The sequence below is a fragment of the Neovison vison genome, chromosome 6 (assembly GCF_020171115.1).
Source record: "Neovison vison isolate M4711 chromosome 6, ASM_NN_V1, whole genome shotgun sequence".
Taxonomy (NCBI): domain Eukaryota; kingdom Metazoa; phylum Chordata; class Mammalia; order Carnivora; family Mustelidae; genus Neogale; species Neogale vison.
This window is the reverse complement of record NC_058096.1, coordinates 56,487,681-56,504,318: the sequence shown is the minus strand read 5'-3', so window position 1 is coordinate 56,504,318 and position 16,638 is coordinate 56,487,681. Positions and strand designations below refer to the sequence as shown.

Here is a 16,638-nt window from a genome sequence, read left to right as displayed (position 1 = left end):
CAAACTCAAAGAATAAGCAGCATTAGGACTCAGTCCAAGATAATTAAACAAAGATATATATATATACATATATATATAGATATATATATATAGATATATATATACATATATATATACAAATATATATATTTTAAGGTTTTATTTATGTATTTGACAGAGAGAAAAATCACAAGTAGGCAGAGAGGCAGGCAGAGAGAGAGGAAGGATAACAGGCTCCCCGCTGAGCAGAGAGCCCGATGTGGGGCCCGATCCCAGGACCCTGAGATCATGACCTAAGCCAAAGGCAGAGGCTTAACCCACTGAGCCACCCAGGTGCCCCTAAACAAAGGTATTTCATGTCCTGATTGAGATACAGGTACAAAGATGAGACCATGATAGAAATTGAGGGTGCGTCTGTGTACCAAGAGAAGGTGAGAAGCCAACGAAGGGGTAGGTATATGACCAAGTATCTAGTATTCCCTCAGGCACTCAGCAGTCTTGAAAAAAGTTTTGAACTCCTAAGTTGGTAAAATAAGGGAGCAAAATTTAATAAATCGAGTCAAGTCTAATGAATGTGCTCATTTGAACTCTAGCATATGATGGCTGCCTCTTTCTAGGGAAAAGTCCTGCTGGTGGGAAGTTGATAAAATAATCATTCATCCTCTTTGGTATTTATGGGGATTTTTATCTCTAAGAATTAGCTACAAGAGGAAGGGAGATACCACTCTGGAGTGGTGATATCTACTCCAAATATCACTTCATTGGTGAGAGGCAACCTAGTGATAGGTGTCTCTTAAATGATGAAGTGATTCATTTTGTCAGGAAATGATGTTCTGTATAAGACAACAACCCGATTTACCAATTCAGTGGTTAGCGATCACAGGGTAGAGAGTGTTTCTTCTAGGACTGGGGAGGGACAAGTGGGAGAATTAAGGAGAAAGAGATAGCCCCCACCCCCAAAAGAAAAAGAGACTGAGAGAGGCATGTTACAGAGATTGACGCAAAGTCAGAAAAACATTCAGGATTTAAATGAACCATTCACTTTACACCTCCAGCTTCCCTGTGCTGCACCAAAACTGAATGATTTGGGGTGAAAAGGTATGGAATTTGGAGGCCTGAGAGATGTGGATTCTCAGTCCTGATATGCACTCTACACACCAAAGCCTTTTGGCATTTTTGTTGTTGTTTAGATGTCCTCCAATAACATCATATGCTATCACAGATCAGACCCAGGAAGATGCTCCTTCATTAACCGCACCAGGACGATAAGGTCCGAGAGCGAGGTGCCCACTCTGGACGCTAATCCAGTCCTCATCCAAGGTGGGAACATCCAGCAAACGCCTGTGAGCCAGAAGAGCAAGACAACATCAGTGTTTCAACTTGGAACCTTGCAAGTAGCTATTTCTCCCTTCAGCTAACAGTAATTCTCCATCACACCCTATTATTTCTTCCAGTAGGATCTGAAATGAAAGTCTTTATGCCTTGTAGAAGAAATTTCAGGCTAAAAATAAAAAGGAGGCACAGTGTTGGGTTGATGGCAGAAGATCCCTGACATCATATCACAGGCTCATTTCTGTCACATATTGGATTTTTTCATTCCTTTATCATTAAGTTATAGTTTTGGTGCAACACAGATAATTCACATTCAACAATAAAATCGGGGTGCCTGGATGGCTCAGTCGATTAAGCATCTACCTTCTGCCCAGGTCATGATCTCAGGGTCTTGGGATCCAGCTTCATGTTGACTCCCTGCTTGTCTGGGAGCCTGCTTCTCCCTCTCCCTGCTGCTCATGGTCTCTCTATTGCTATCTCTCTCTCAAATAAACAGACAACATCTTTATTAAAAAAAAACAATAAAATAAATAAAACCAAAAACTATTTTAAAACTGTTGTGTTATTTGGTTATAGACAAAAGCTGTGCCTGCTCTTTTTTTTTTTTAATTACAAAATTCTTTGAGCTTACCTCAAATAAAAGAATTCTGGCAATTTGATATAGGAGGGATATGTTAATATGTTAATAGTAAAATATATATTAATATATGTTAATAGTAATATGTTAATAGTAAAAAATGTATGTCGGTAGTCATCAAATTTTACATCAGAAACAAAAGTTTGAGTGCCTAAAACATGTCAGGCATCTTCTGGATGTCGTGTTCTGGTATGAGGGAAAGTCAGTGCAATTATGGGCAAGAAAGATCCCTAGACTGAAAATTGTCAGAGAACATCTAGGAAATCTGTTTCATTTCAAAGGTCTGCAATTTGAGTTAGCTAAGTAATTTTAAGAGTTTTTTTCCCCCCATAGCAGGAAAAATGTGCTTACCTCTTTCTTTGAATTACCAGTTATTCATTGCACGTCTGTAAGTACTATGAGCAGAGGTCAAGGTACGAGTCTTCCTTACATGTGTGAGGTTTTTTCCACCTTTGAACTTTTAAAAAGACTTTTATTACAGAGTGCCCCAAAGATCAAAGTGTCTTATTTCATTACTTTGCATTCTAATAATGCACTAATTTGACTATTTGCATTTTTTTTTGGTTTGTTTGAGATTTTATTCATTTATTTGACAGAGAGAGAGAAAGCACAAGTAGGCAGAGAGGCAGGCAGAGGGAGGAGACGCAGTCTCCTTGCTGAACAGGGAGTCAGACCCAGGGCTCACGGGATCATGACCTGAGCCAAAGGCAGATGCGTAACCTACTGAGCCACCTGGGCACCCCTATTTGCAATGGTTTTAAAAGGGGTTTTGTTGAAAGAAAGTGGAACCAGCGTGAGAGGAATCTAGATGCATTATGCATTATTTTCCTTTTATTTTCTTTTTCTTTCTTTCTTTCCTTTCTTTCTCTCTCTTTTTTCTTTCTAGATTTTTAAATTCCTTTTTTAAGATGTTATTTATTCATTTGTGAGAGAGTGAGAGCATAAGAAGAGGGAGGGTCAGAGGGAGAAGCAGACTCCCTGCTGAGCAGGGAGCCCAATGCAGGACTCCATCCCGGGATTCCAGGATCATGACTTGAGCTGAACGCAGTCCCTTGTGCCCTCTAGCCACCCAGGTGCCCTCTAGATTTATTTTTAAGTAATCTTTACACCCTATGTGGAGATTGAACCCACAGCCCCGAGATCAGGAGTCACATGCTCCACTGACTGAGCCAGCCCCCTTTCATTTGGTATGAACAAATCCCAGAAAATAGCAAATATGGAAAACACGGTCTTGAGGTTTTAAGGCGAGGCTGGGATATGATAATTCTTGGCAGCCTACTGAAAGGATATATAGCCTCAATTCAGAAATTAGACATTAGTATCTAAGTCGAATTTCTTTTTTTTTTTAGCTTTAATTTTTTTTAATTTTTTATTTTTTATAAACATATATTTTTATCCCCAGGGGTACAGGTCTGTGAATCGCCAGGTTTACACACTTCACAGCACTCACCAAAGCACATACCCTCCCCAATTCTAAGTGGAATTTCTGTACAGAAAATTTTCTTTGCAGATTTTTTGGTCCATCTTGACAAATATTAACTTATATCCACAAAATGTGCATTTCCCCAGACATTTACCTATGTGTGTCTTTCTTTTTTGGTGTCTCTGTCTTCTCCCATTCTCATGAGTTCCTCAGCCTCTGATTTTGGGGGCATACAAAGCTAAATAACTTGACTAACATTTCCTGTAACACAAAATTATATTTTCTTGAAAAATGACAATCAATCTATTGTTAGCTAACTCTATGGAAGACAGGAAAACCACGTGTGTGTGTGTGAGTGTGTGTGTGTGTTTTAATTTAGGGAAACCACATATGTATTTAAAGCACATTGATGGGGTACATGGATCGCTATGTAGATTAAGCATCTGCCTTTGCTTCAGGTCTTGATCCCAGGGTTCCGGGATCTAGCCCAGCATTGAGCTTCCTGTTCAACAGGGAGCCTGCTTCTCCCTCTCCCTCTGCCCTTCCTCTGCTTGTGCTCTCTCTCAGTCACTCTTTCTTGCTCAAATAAATAAATAGAATCTTTTAAAAGAAAATAAAGCACATTGACAATTCTCTATTAAGATGTGCTGTTCAATGCTAAATCTCAATGTGACAATAGTGAACTCACTGTCTTCTATTTTCCAAACTTGTAATTTTTTGTGGCTTGCCCATTACTATTTTTTAATTTTTTTTATATTAACATGTAATGTATTACTTGTTTCAGGGGTACAGGTCTGTGAATCATCAGGCTTACACATTTCACAGCACTCACCATAGCACATACCCTCCCCAGTGTCCATCACCCAGTCACTCTATCCCTCCCACACTCCTCCCCTCCAGCAACCCACAGTTTGTTTCTGAGACTAAGAGTCTCTTATGGTTTGTCTCCCTCTCTGGTTTCATCTCATTCATTTTTCCCTCACTTCCCCTATGAGCTTCTGTCTTGTTTCAAATTCCTCATATCAGTGAGATATATAATTGTCTTTCTCTGATTGACTTATTTCGCTCGGCATAATACCCTTTAGTTCCATCTGTGTCGTTGCAAATGGCAAGATTTTGGGGTTTTTTGATGGCTGCATTATATCTATCTATCTAGATAGATAGATATAGCTAGCTAGCTAGCTATGTATCTATATATTACTATCTATCTATCTATTTTTCTATATATCTCATATCTTCTTTATCCATTCATCTGTTGATGGACATCTAAACTCTTTCCATAGTTTGGCTATTGTGGACATTGCTGCTATAAACATTCGGGGGCATGTGTCCCTTCAGATCACTACATTTGTATCTTTAGGGTGAATACCCAGTAGTGCAATTGCTGGGTCCTAGGGTAGTTCTATTTTCAACTTTTTGAGGAACCTCCACACTGTTTTCCAGAGTGGCTGCACTAGCTTGCACTCCCACCAACAGCGTAGGAGGGTTCCCCTTTCACGGCATCCTTGCCAACACATGTCATTTTCTGACTGGTTAACTTTATCCATTCTGACTGGTGGGAGGTGGTATCTCACTATGGTTTTGGTTTGTATTTCCCTGATACCGAATGATGTGGAGCACTTTTTCATATGTCTGTTGGCCATTTGGATGTCTTCTTTAGAGAAATTCTCTTTATATCTTCTGCCCATTTCTTGATTGGATTATTTGTTCTTTGGGTGTTGAGTTTGATAAGTTCTTTATAGATCTTGGATACTAGCCCTTTATCTGATATGTCGTTTGCAAATATCTTCTCTCACTCTGTCAGTTGTCTTTTGGTTTTGTTAACTGTTTCCTTTGCTGTGCAAAAGCTTTTGATCTTGATGAAGTCCCAATAGTTCATTTTTGCCCTTGCTTCCCTTGCCTTTTGCAATGTTTCTAGGAAGAAGTTGCTGCAGCTGAGGTCGAAGAGGTTGCTGCCTGTGTTCTCCGTAAGGATTTTGATGGATTCCTTTCTCACATTGAGGTTTTTCATCTATTTTTGTGTGTAGTGTAAGGAAGTGGTCCAGTTTCATTCTTATGCATGTGGCTGTCCAATTTTCCCAACATCATTTGTTGAAGAGACTGTCTTTTTTCCACTGGACATTCTTTTCTGCTTTGTTGAAGATTAGTTGACCATAGAGTTGAGGTCCATTTCTGGGCTCTCTATTCTGTTCCATTGGTCTATATGTCTGTTTTTGTGCCAGTACCATACTATCTTGATGATTACGAGACTTGCCTATTGCTGTTAATGACAATACCATCTCCTTAGGATTAAGGCTTAAAGGCATGGAGCAACTTTGGCCCTTTCTTTTCTGCTTCCCTCACACCTTTGAAGAACTAAAGTAAGCCACCAACACTTGTCCTCCCCCCCCAACCCCCGCATTTACTATTAGATTCTTCTATTTGTTTATTTTAGAGAGAGAGCAGGAGGGGGGCAGTGAGTGGAGAGGGTCAGAAGGAGTGGGAGAGAAAGAATCCTAAGCAGGTTCCATGCTCAGTATGGAGCCTTGATTTCAGGACCGTGAGATCATGACCTGAGCCAAAGTCAGGAGTTGGAAGCTTAACTGATTGAGCCCCCTAGGTGACCCTTACCTGTTGATTCCATTTAGAAAAGCCCACTTCTACATTTTCCTAATTAGGACTTATATTAAAGTTTGCCTTTTTCTCTTTAATGGCACTCCTCCACTTTATTGCAAGTTTTCTAGAGATGACCTACCTAGCTAAATAAGCTAGCAGGGCATCAGCTGATCTCTTTTCCCCTTGATATCAAGACTTGCCCCATCTTAAGAGTCTATTCCTCACTTTTTATTGCAACAGTGTTCTAACTGGACTTTCTATGTCTGGTTTTGAATTCTCCCTCTCTGGTATTCACATGTTTCCAGAGTGATCCTTAGGATTCTACTGCTTCAGACTTGACTCTGGATTCCCACTTCCTATGGGATATGTTCCAAATTCTTCAGCACAACATTGAGGATGTGCCACAATCTGCCTCCCATTTCCTCCCCAGTCCTCCCTAAACTTGCACCCCTACCACTCTGCCCTACTTTGCTTCCCACACTGCACACATGATGAGCTGCTTTCTAATGTCCACTTTGCCTTTTTTCAACTAAGTGCTCCACCTAGCATGTCAACCCTGATTCTGCCCACCTGGCAAATGTAAGCTCATTTTCAACTATCATCAATTCTTTTTTTTTTTTTAAGATTTTATTTATTTGACAGACAGAGATCACAAGTAGGCAGAGAGGCAGGCAGAGAGAGAGATAGGGGAAGCAGGCTCCCCGCTGAGCAGAGAGCCCGATGTGGGGCTCAATCCCAGGACCCTGAGACCATGACCTGAGCCAAAGGCAGAGGCTTAACCCATTGAGCCACCCAGGTGCCCCTATCATCACTTCTTTGAGATCTTTCCTAACCCACCTCCCTCCTTGGAGCCTGACTTCTCTCAGAGGACCTGTAACACCTTCATGTACCAGTTGGTGTTTTAAAGTCCATTAATGTGGTAGACACTGTATATTGTCTCTTTCAGTCCCCATGTACAAAGACTCATTTCCCCATATTATATTCCTTTGTGTCTGATACACCTGGAACGGTTTCTGTTTCCTACCTTGAAACTTGATACTGTCTACCTCTATTAAACTGTACCCCTAGAAGGCAGCAGCAAGATATTTTTATATTCTTGGAATCTACATTAAAGCTGGCTCTCACCAAACAGATGTCTGACTCACTGACTCACCATAATGGCTCCAGATTACATATCACACTAAACATAAACTTCACCCTGACTCTCCCAACTCTCTTTTAGTTCTCTCTTTCCTTATCAGGCCAACCTTGTCCATTCCAGCACTGGAGTCTGATGATTCTAGTAATTATATTCTGTACACATACATATGTCTTGTCCTTTCCCCAAGAACAAGGGCTTCTGATGACTATGTTCTGAAGGCTGCTTTTGTCTATGATGTCTTCCTTCCTATGGACTCACATTTACCATCTCTGGCAAAAAAAAGTCCTCTAAATCATAGTCCATAAAAAATATTCTCCGCTGATGCCCAGTGATGGGAAGGAAGTATGTTTCAGGGCACCTGGGTGGCTCAATTGGTTAAGTGTCTGCTTTTGCCTTAGGTCATGATCTCAGGGTCCTGGAATCGAGTCCCACATTGGTGGTCTCTGCTCAGCTGGAGCCTGCTTCCCCCTCTGTGAATGCATGCTTTCTCTTTTTCTCTCTTTGTCAAATAAGTAAATAAAATTTTTTTTAAAGTCATTTCTGGGATTTCTGGGATTATTTTTTTTCTTTATTGGTTAAGAATAGTTTTGGGGGGCGCCTGGGTGGCTCAGGGGGTTAATCCTCTGCCTTCGGTTCAGGTCATGATCTCAGGGTCCTGGGATCGAGTTCCGCATCGGGCTCTCTGCCTGCTTCCTCCTCTCTCTCTGCCTGCCTCTCTGCCTGCTTGTGATTTCTCTCTCTGTGTGTCAAACAAATTAAAAAAAAATCTTAAAAAAAAAAGAAAATAGTTTTGGTATAAGCAAAAAAGGACCACATTTTAAGTACTTAATCTCATAAAGATTAATGTTAAGTTTTATTTCATACGAAAATTCGAGATGGGTGGCTGTTGGCTTTGGGAGAGTTTCTTGTGATTCTTTTGACTTTTCCCTTGTGGATTCAAATAGGACCCCTAAATTCAGGCATTGTGCCCATATTTAAGACAGAGACAAGAAAGATGGGAGATGGAGTCAGCCCTGCCTCTCTCTTTTATAAAGAGAACAAACGCCTTTCTGGAACCACTAAGCAGATTTCTGCTTCGATTTTATTTATAAAGGCTTGGTCAAATGGCCACCCCTTGCTACAGGAGTGTCTGGGAAACAAGTTTTCACCTTTGAAAGTGGAAAGAGGAAAGTTGGGGAAATGACTAATGTGTGAGCCAACCCAAGATGACTATTATATTTTCCAACTCATTTAATAACCATCATTATTTTCTGGGCAAGCTCTAGGCCTCATATTTTCCATAGTCTCCAGAGATGTTTACCATAGTGCTGCATGGAGTAGAAAGACTGTTACCTATGTGGGTAACTGAGAACCAAGGTAATGAAAACCCTACCATTCTCTAGTGTGAAGGAGACTGGAAATGGGATGAAAACACACCAACCAGGTTCAGAATTGCACAAAAGCAAGAAAATGAGCAAGTAGGTATGACTCCTTTCAGAGATATTTCACTATTGTCCATTGAGGGTCAGTAACATCTTTCAATATTATTACCTCAATAGTGTTTGGTCTCTGTATCTATCATAATATACTAATGTCATTTCTTAATTGTAATTCTTAGGAAATGGCATACCATTGTGCATAGTTGGTAGGTAAACACATCTGGTTTTTTTTAATGTTCATAAAATTTGTCTTGAGTTTAAACGTGTTTGTGAAGAGTAATAAAATGTTGGCTCGTGCAATTTTATTTTATTTATTTATTTATGAGAGGAAAAAAGAATAAAGCAAGAGGAGGAACAGGGATAGTCTTAAGCAGACTCCATGCTGAATGCAGAGCCTGATGTAGGGCTCGATCTCATGACCCTGAGATCATGACCTGACCCGAAATCAGTTGGATGCTTAACTAGTTGGATGCTTAACTGACTGCGCTACCCAGGGGCCCCACACAAAGTTATTTAAATGAAAAGGGGAGAGAATAGTTTGAAAGATTTGAGGCATTGTTTGTGAGCAGTACATGAGTGTTGGAAAGCTGAAATGTCTAGTTAGGAAGAGCTGAAGAGTCTCTTATCCCAAACTGACTCTTTAAAAGCAGGATCGACCAAAAGATGAGCAGATGATGTTCTCATTTTTAAATTTCCCCTTCCTGCTATTTCCCCAATAGTTTCTATCATAAAATTATGTTAAAATGAATCTTGAGGCAGGATTGAGGGAGGTATCTAAGATAAAGAATTCCAAAAGTATATTGGAAGAGGAGCAAGATTTACCTTTATGATTGGAGGGTGCCTAGGTGGAGTTGAAATGGTGAAGAGGAATGACTTTTGGGGGTTGTGTGCAATGACTCTCAGGTCACTGTTTTAGCATATCTAACAGATTCCCCATGAAAGCCTGCTATCCAGGCCAACCAGAAGCCTCTAGTGCTTTGGGGCTGGCTACTTACTGTAGGAGGGTTCCTCTCATATTATTAGAAGACCTGATTCTATGATAATCACACCCTTCCCTCTGGTAGAAATTAGATATTACAGCCTTTACTAATTACAGGCGAGTGGCCCCAGTGCCCTCCCAATAGTAAATTGCTTTGAGATAGCAGCTGGAAATTGGGGTAGTAAAATAAATCCAGAAGAGGCTTGTCAAGCTTTTCTTGTTCATAAAATGAAAATAAATATCATATGTCTGAAGTTCTATGGAAGGAGAAATTGGAAAGACAGCTCAAGTTGCTTAGTAAAGAGAATTTTCCCATCAAAACACCACCATGTCAGCCACTGTTAAAACAAAAATGCAATCAGGGAAATTACTTGAAATGTTTATGTTTACTTCCAGTTTTTAAATTAAAGTAGAGCATCATGTCCCTTTGGGTTGTCATTCAAATTCTCTCTTCCTCTCCTGATTCCTATAAATGTAGTAGCTGATAAACTACTTTCTTTAGAAGTAAAATGATTATCCCAAAACTGACATTTTTTTTTCTTTTCTGAGACCTCATTGCTTATATGATGCCTGGAAATCACAAACACATCTAGTTCAAGTTCTTTATTCAATAGACACTCATTTCTGATTTCAAAACTATCACAAAATCGCTGCCGAGTGCTATTGAACTACTTTAGTTTGCAAGTCATCTAGCCCTAGATTGAATGAATCTGAACACTTTTTTGAGGTTAACTAGGTTAACTCTTAATTTCTCAACACTACCAGGATCATCCCAGAAAACATCTTTGACAGGTGCTATTTCATCTGGGGTTTCTGTGCCTTGGAACTCAGTGCTTTGTGAGCAACAGCATTTGGACAGCTAGTGCTCATAGTTCTTCCTTACATTCACCCCCACCCCCTCATTCCCCTGAACCTTTACCTGCCCAGTTCTATCTTCTAGAACAGTACAGAATGTCTGTTCTTTGAGCTGGGCCAGCAGCTCAAAGTTAACTATCAGCTGACAGGTGAGAAAGTTTCTCACAAACACAAGCCTCCACATCACAGCAAAGTCCAAATTCTGTTCTGACCACCTTTAGTCCTTCCTTTTTCTCTCTGACTGATCTTTTCTTCCTTACTTCTTTGATGGGAGAGAACAGTCTCAACACAAGAAACACAGGAAGGTAAGTTATGGGTTAGAACACAAAGACCTCTGGTGCTGTGTAACAAACTAATGCAAGTAAAAGAAAACTACCCATTTTCCTCCTCTATACCCCCCAACCTCCAGACCCAGCCTCTTCAAATTCTTTGTGTGTGTGTGTGTGTGTGTGCGTGCGTGCACGTGCGTGTGCGCAATCATTTCTCATCAAATTCTGATCCTAGCCTTGGGCTCCATTTCCCATCCGGGGAATGACAGAACAACTATGCGGGAAGGTTAAATAAATCTCAATGTGGAAAGAGAAGTCTAGCTCAGATGCCTCATTCTCAAGAATCTATTCAAGACAAGGAATAGACTTATTCCTTGTAGCGGATACCCACGCTACAGCCCAGGGTGAATTTCACCTTCCAACCGGCAGGGGGAGTGGGTGTTTGCAGAGCTGGTGTTTGTGCACAGCCCTGAGCGTGGGCGGAGGAGGGCGTGGGCAGGGAAGAAGACGTGGGCGGCGACCAGCACGTGGGCGGGGCAAGGGCTGGGTACAGCTATCCCGCCACCCGTAGGCGGTGGTCGGTGTGTCTTAGGACTGCGCTGGTCGAGTTCGAGGACATGGGTGACAAGTACGCTACTCTGCGGCGGGCTCAGCTGCATCTGGATTTCATCCACGCCAATTCGTGAGTGTCTGGTGAAGCCTGAACGAGGGAAGGTCCCACTAGTGGAGAAGAGTTTGGTCTGTCTCCTAGTGAAATACCCAATTTGACAAAAAAAAAAAAAAGAATTTGGTATCATCGATTTATGGAAATTTTATTTAAAGTTTTAAAAATAATGAAAAAGTAGAAAAGATACCATTCTGGGCCAGATTATGATTATTTTTAGGGAGAATAACGAGCCAGTGTGCTGGAGTTGTGGGCGGGGGTGGGGGGCGGGTGCTCGTGGAGAAAGAGTTTCAGAGGCCCCATGCTACTGAGCATGACACGGGGCTTAGTCTCAGGACCCTGAGATCGTGACCTGAGCATAATCAAGAGTCCCAACACCTAACCAACTGAACCACCCAGGTGCCCCTGCTCTGGGCTAGGTTATAAACCTTTTTGTTGTTCTAAAATTAACACCGGGTGGTAAGAAGTCCCCACATTTAGCGAATATTTAATTGGGGGCTAGCAGAACCCTAATTCTACCAACCTGGCCTATGGCTTTTGATTTCTCTGCCCAGTGCACTGATACTTTCAAGATTAAGTTTGCCCTCCAGAGAGTAATTTGTATTTATTGATTCCAGCCTTTGTCGTTGTGTCCTTGCAAAAACGTAACCTCTTCCAGGATAGAATCCTCCCATTTTAGTTATTGCTAGAGCACTGGGCTTCTCTGTCAGGCCCAGGTGCCTTTTGCAACCTCATCCGGTATTAATTTCAGATACTTAGGTTCCCAGAGACAGATGACGGGGGCTTCCTGTTCCATCTGTCATCTCCAACACAGCACAGCTTAGCAGTGAGTACTTTAGTCTTTGAGTAATCCGGAGTTACTAAAAGTACGGATTGATACAAGGGATTCACCAGGTTTGGAACCACAGTAAATAAAGTGTAAAGAATGCCAGGCAAAGCCAGCCGTGCTGCTTGGGATAAGCATGTCATTTTTATAGAAGACAAAGTAAAATAGGCAGTATTTGGCAGATGTTTACTTTTTTTTTTTTAAATCTTTTAAATCTAGAGAATAATTTCAAGCTGGAAAGGATAGAACAAATATTTAAAGGTTAACTGAGACTGAAGACAAATGACAAAATAGCAGTTTTGAGTCGAGTTTAAGAAAAATTACTGGTGGAGCAGTGCCTGGGTGGCTCAGTCATTAAGCGTCTGCTTTCAGCTCAGGTCATGATCAAGGTCCTGGGATCAAGCCCTGCATCCAGCTCTGTGCTCCGTGAGAAGCCTGATTTCCTTCCCCCACTCCCCTTGCTAGTGTTCCCTCTCCCCCTGTGGCTCTCTCTGTCAAATAAATAAATAAAATCTTTAAAAAAAAAAAAAAGAAAAGAAAAATTATGGGTGGGATGCTGGAAGGACTATGCATTTTATCTTAGGAAACCTGCTCAGCCTCAGTGTTGTGCAGTTACCACAGCTGTTATTCCCAGGGTGCCTCCCATCCCGGGGTTCCCCCTTGCCTGTATCCCATTATCAGTTGGTGGCGCACTAACTTAGTAACAGAAGTGACAGCAGTCTGAAGGAATAACCACAAAATCAGATACAAATTGGCATCTTCTCAGCTTCACCAGAGAGATTTTTGTTTGTGAGTTCCCTCAGTAAGAGCAAGGGTGATTTTTTTTTTTTTTCTCTTCATTTCGCTCCCATATCCAATTCAACATCAAATCCTCTTCACCGTTTCTGTATGTCTCCGATTCATTCATTCCTCTGCACTGCCGCTGCCCTTGACTTCAGTCCAGACCAGCTGCTGACTCCTTGGGGAGATAATCCATGTAGCCTCTAAACTGGGTTCTCTGTTTCCCATTCTTACTCCGATGGTCCGTTTTTCCTGAGAGCTACCAGAGTGAGATTTTTTATTTCTTAAAAAAGATTTTACTGGGGTGCCTGGGTGGCTCAGGGGGTTAAAGGCTCTGGCTTTGGCTCAGGTCATGATCCCAGGGTCCTGGGATGGAGCCCTGCATTGGGCTCTCTGCTCAGTGGGGAGCCTGCTTCCTCCTCTCTCTCTGCCTGTCTCTCTGCCTACTTGTGATCTGTCTGTCAAATAAATAAAATCTTAAAAAAAAAATATTTTACTTATTAGAACACTAGTGGAGGAGGGGCTGTGGGAGAAGTAGACTCCCCTCTGAACAGGGAGCTTCCCAGGACCCCAAAATCATGACCTGAGCCAAAGGCAGACACTTCACCTACTGAGCCACCCAGGCTCCCCCCGCAGAGTGAGATTTTAAAGAAGTAAATCAGATATGTCACTCTTCTTGAAACATGACCATGGTTTCCAGTCACATGTAGGGGAAGTACAAGCTCCTAAGCATGGAGTAGAAGGCTGGGCATGACCGGCCACCCTGTATCTCCACATCATCGCCCTGTTTTGTCATAGCCAGAGCCTACTGGCCTCCTTGGCTCCTTCCTGCATCCGTGTCCTTGCAGATGCTTCTCTTGCTGCAGAGTTTCCTCTCCGGCTCTGCAAGGGACTGAGTTCTCCTCAGCCTTCAGGGCTCAGCTTAAATGTCTTCTATGATGAGAGGCTCTCCTTGACCACCGTGTCCTCTGCTTACCATTACTCTTCCCCATCACCTTTTCCTCGTGCTATCTAATCGTGATCTGCTGTATCATCTCTATGTCTGTTTACTTGTATGTTTTTCATATCCCCCCACTGGCTTGAGTCCCAAGATGGTGAAGACCTTGTCTGTCTGCTTTAGCGCATGGCGAGCAGTGTGTTAAAATCTCTTGAGTGAAATAGAACAGAAACTTCTATGGCACTTCTTGGTCAAATGACCCCGGTTACTTTCCTAAGGTATTGTTTGTATGTTGAGTTTTTGTATATTAAATCATGTATTTTGAATTCACTAGTAAGTCCTATGGTTTCAAGTGCTGCTTTTGTAAAGCATATAACCTTCACTTTTTCTCTATCTTAGGTTTTTATACTCTAGATTTCTTTTGAGTGAAGGCCATCTTTTCACAGCAGTTGTATTTATTTTTTTTAATTACAAACTTGACTAGAGTTAAGAGATCCCACATCAGCATGTGTTTAAAGTTTAAAATTCCCCCCAAATGGAGGAGTAAATGGTTGGTGCAGTCAGTTAAGCGTCAAACTTTTGATTTTGGCTCAGGTTGTGATCTCGGGGTCCTGGGATCCAGCCCCCACTTGGGCTTCCTGCTCAGTCTGCTTGAGGATTCTTTCTCTCCCTCTGCCCCTCCCCCACTCACTAGCGTATGCTCTCTTTCTCTCAAATAAATAAATCAATCTTAAAGATGAAATAAACTTTTGGCTAATGTGTTGTCTTGTGGCCTAAGGTTTTTGGAATCTCAGAGACATTGCCGATGATCTTTCTTCTGTACAAATGAGCAGATGTTTTTGATCAGTGGGTCTTTCCTGCTTCTGCTACCCGTTTACTAAATATAAAAAAGAAAATTGCAGACTGAATCTTCCCTTAATGCTATGATAGAGTTGCTGACTGAAATATCTACATCAGGAAATGAAAAGCAAGTGTGGGCCCCCAAAGGCAGCTACTAATGATGGCTGTCTACTGTGTTCTGTTACCCAGGACCTAGCATGAGGGGTACAGGGAAGAATGACCATAGGTAACTGAGAGGAGAAAAGGGCCTTCAGAAAAATATTAAGAGAGGATTAGTGGCACAAACAGGGGTCCCCTGCCAGTGACTGTGCCTGCAGATGGAGCCTTAAGGCCTTCTAGCGTGCCAAGATTTTGATCAAGATCTTTCAGAAATAATTTGACCTTAAATAATACAATTTTAATGACAGGTTCTCCAAAAAACCTTGAATAAATGCTTATGAAGCAATTTGAAAACATCAGAATTTGCTGTAAGTACAGTAAGGTCCTTGAAGTCTCTGTTTTATTAGAAACAAACAAGCTATTTTGGCAATCGTGTTCTTAGCCTTGGCTTTGTAATAGACCGCATCTACTTCAGAATCTTTACCGTGCTGAGAAAGTTGTTTCTAGAATAAGTCTTTAATTGACTACCTGTCCTGAGCCGGAGAAGGTTTGTCTGCACGTATCCTGAAGCTTTTATGCTCATTACAGAGTTGGTTTAACTTTTGGCTTTCCCTCTTTCTCCATCAGCACCACGCACAGTTTTCTTTTTGGAGCGCTGGCCGAATTGCTGGACAATGCAAGGTAAAGCTCATCTGTAAACCACCCTTATGTGGTAGAAGGCGATTGGCAAAGAAAAATTGACTTCAGACCCAGGGGAGTGAGAGAAATGTAATCAATAAAACAATTCTCAGAGCAGCATCTGTAAACTGTCAGGCCTCTGACCAAGTCTAGCTTGTTTCCTGTTTGGCTCGGGGTGAGTTTGCATGGGAGTTATAAAGAAAAAGAAGCAAAGAAGGGATTGCTTATAAAGTTTAAGAAACAGGAGGTGCCACACAAGAAATCTGCATCCCCTGCCTTCACCCCTCACCTCCCTCCTGCTTTTTCTTTAAAGATTAGAAGTAGCAGCCCCAAGGTTGGTCACTGGGCTCAGGTGGCATAGCCCATGCGCTCTTGGGACTAACTAGTCTGTGCCTTCAGCACTGGTGTTCCCAGTGGTCCCCATAGCCAGCCTGGACAAACCAGTTCCTCTGTCTTCAGCAGACACTGGAGTTTGCCAAGGTTGCTCAGATGCTAATAATTGATATCACATGAAGCTCTTTCATAGACTTACTCAAGATGCTTAGTTGTTCTCATGAAGAAGGTCTTCATGAAGTTCCTGTATTATTCTAAGAAGTTAGTTTATATCATTTTATTTAAGAGTTTTATGGTTTCCTGTGGTTGTCAAAATTAAAACTGGAGGATATTAAAACAATATTGTAGACATCAGGCAAAAAATGTGCCAGTATAGGAAGAGATGGTTGGTAGCCTCTTCCTGATATGACAGCTGATCAGAGAGAAAGTACTAGGGTTAAACTATAAAGCTTATTATAAAATGTATTTAAAAGATATTTTATTGGGGTGTCTGGGTGGCTCAGTGGTTAAGCCTCTGCCTTCGACTCAGGTCATGATCCCAGGGTCCTGGGATCGAGCCCCGCATCGGACTTCCTGCCTGCTTTGCGGGGAGGCCTGCTTCTCCCTCTTACACTCTCCCTGCTTGTGTTCCCTCTCTTGTTGTAATAAATAAATTCTTTTAAAAAAATATTTATTTGACCAAGAGAGGTAGAGCACAAGCAGAGGGAGTGGCACGTAGAGGGAGAGGGAGAAGCAGGCTCCCTGTTGAGCAGGGAGCCTGATGCAGGATTCAATCGCAAGACCCTGGGACCATGACTTGAGCCCAAGGCAGTCGCTTAACTAACTGAGTCATGCAGGTACCCCTATAAAATGT

The 16,638-nt window shown here is 41.8% G+C and overlaps 1 protein-coding gene across 1 annotated transcript in view; it reads left to right on the top strand.

Moving 5' to 3' along the window:
- Positions 1–371: 371 nt before the first annotated feature.
- Positions 372–16,638, top strand: part of MORC1 (MORC family CW-type zinc finger 1) — a 187,187-nt gene continuing 170,920 nt past the window's right edge. Inside the window, exons 1-5 of the mRNA XM_044254799.1 lie at positions 372–410; positions 1,170–1,322; positions 10,445–10,508; positions 11,103–11,310; positions 15,402–15,455. Coding sequence (XP_044110734.1) covers positions 372–410; positions 1,170–1,322; positions 10,445–10,508; positions 11,103–11,310; positions 15,402–15,455 — 518 coding nt within the window. The remainder of the gene's footprint in view (positions 411–1,169; positions 1,323–10,444; positions 10,509–11,102; positions 11,311–15,401; positions 15,456–16,638) is intronic.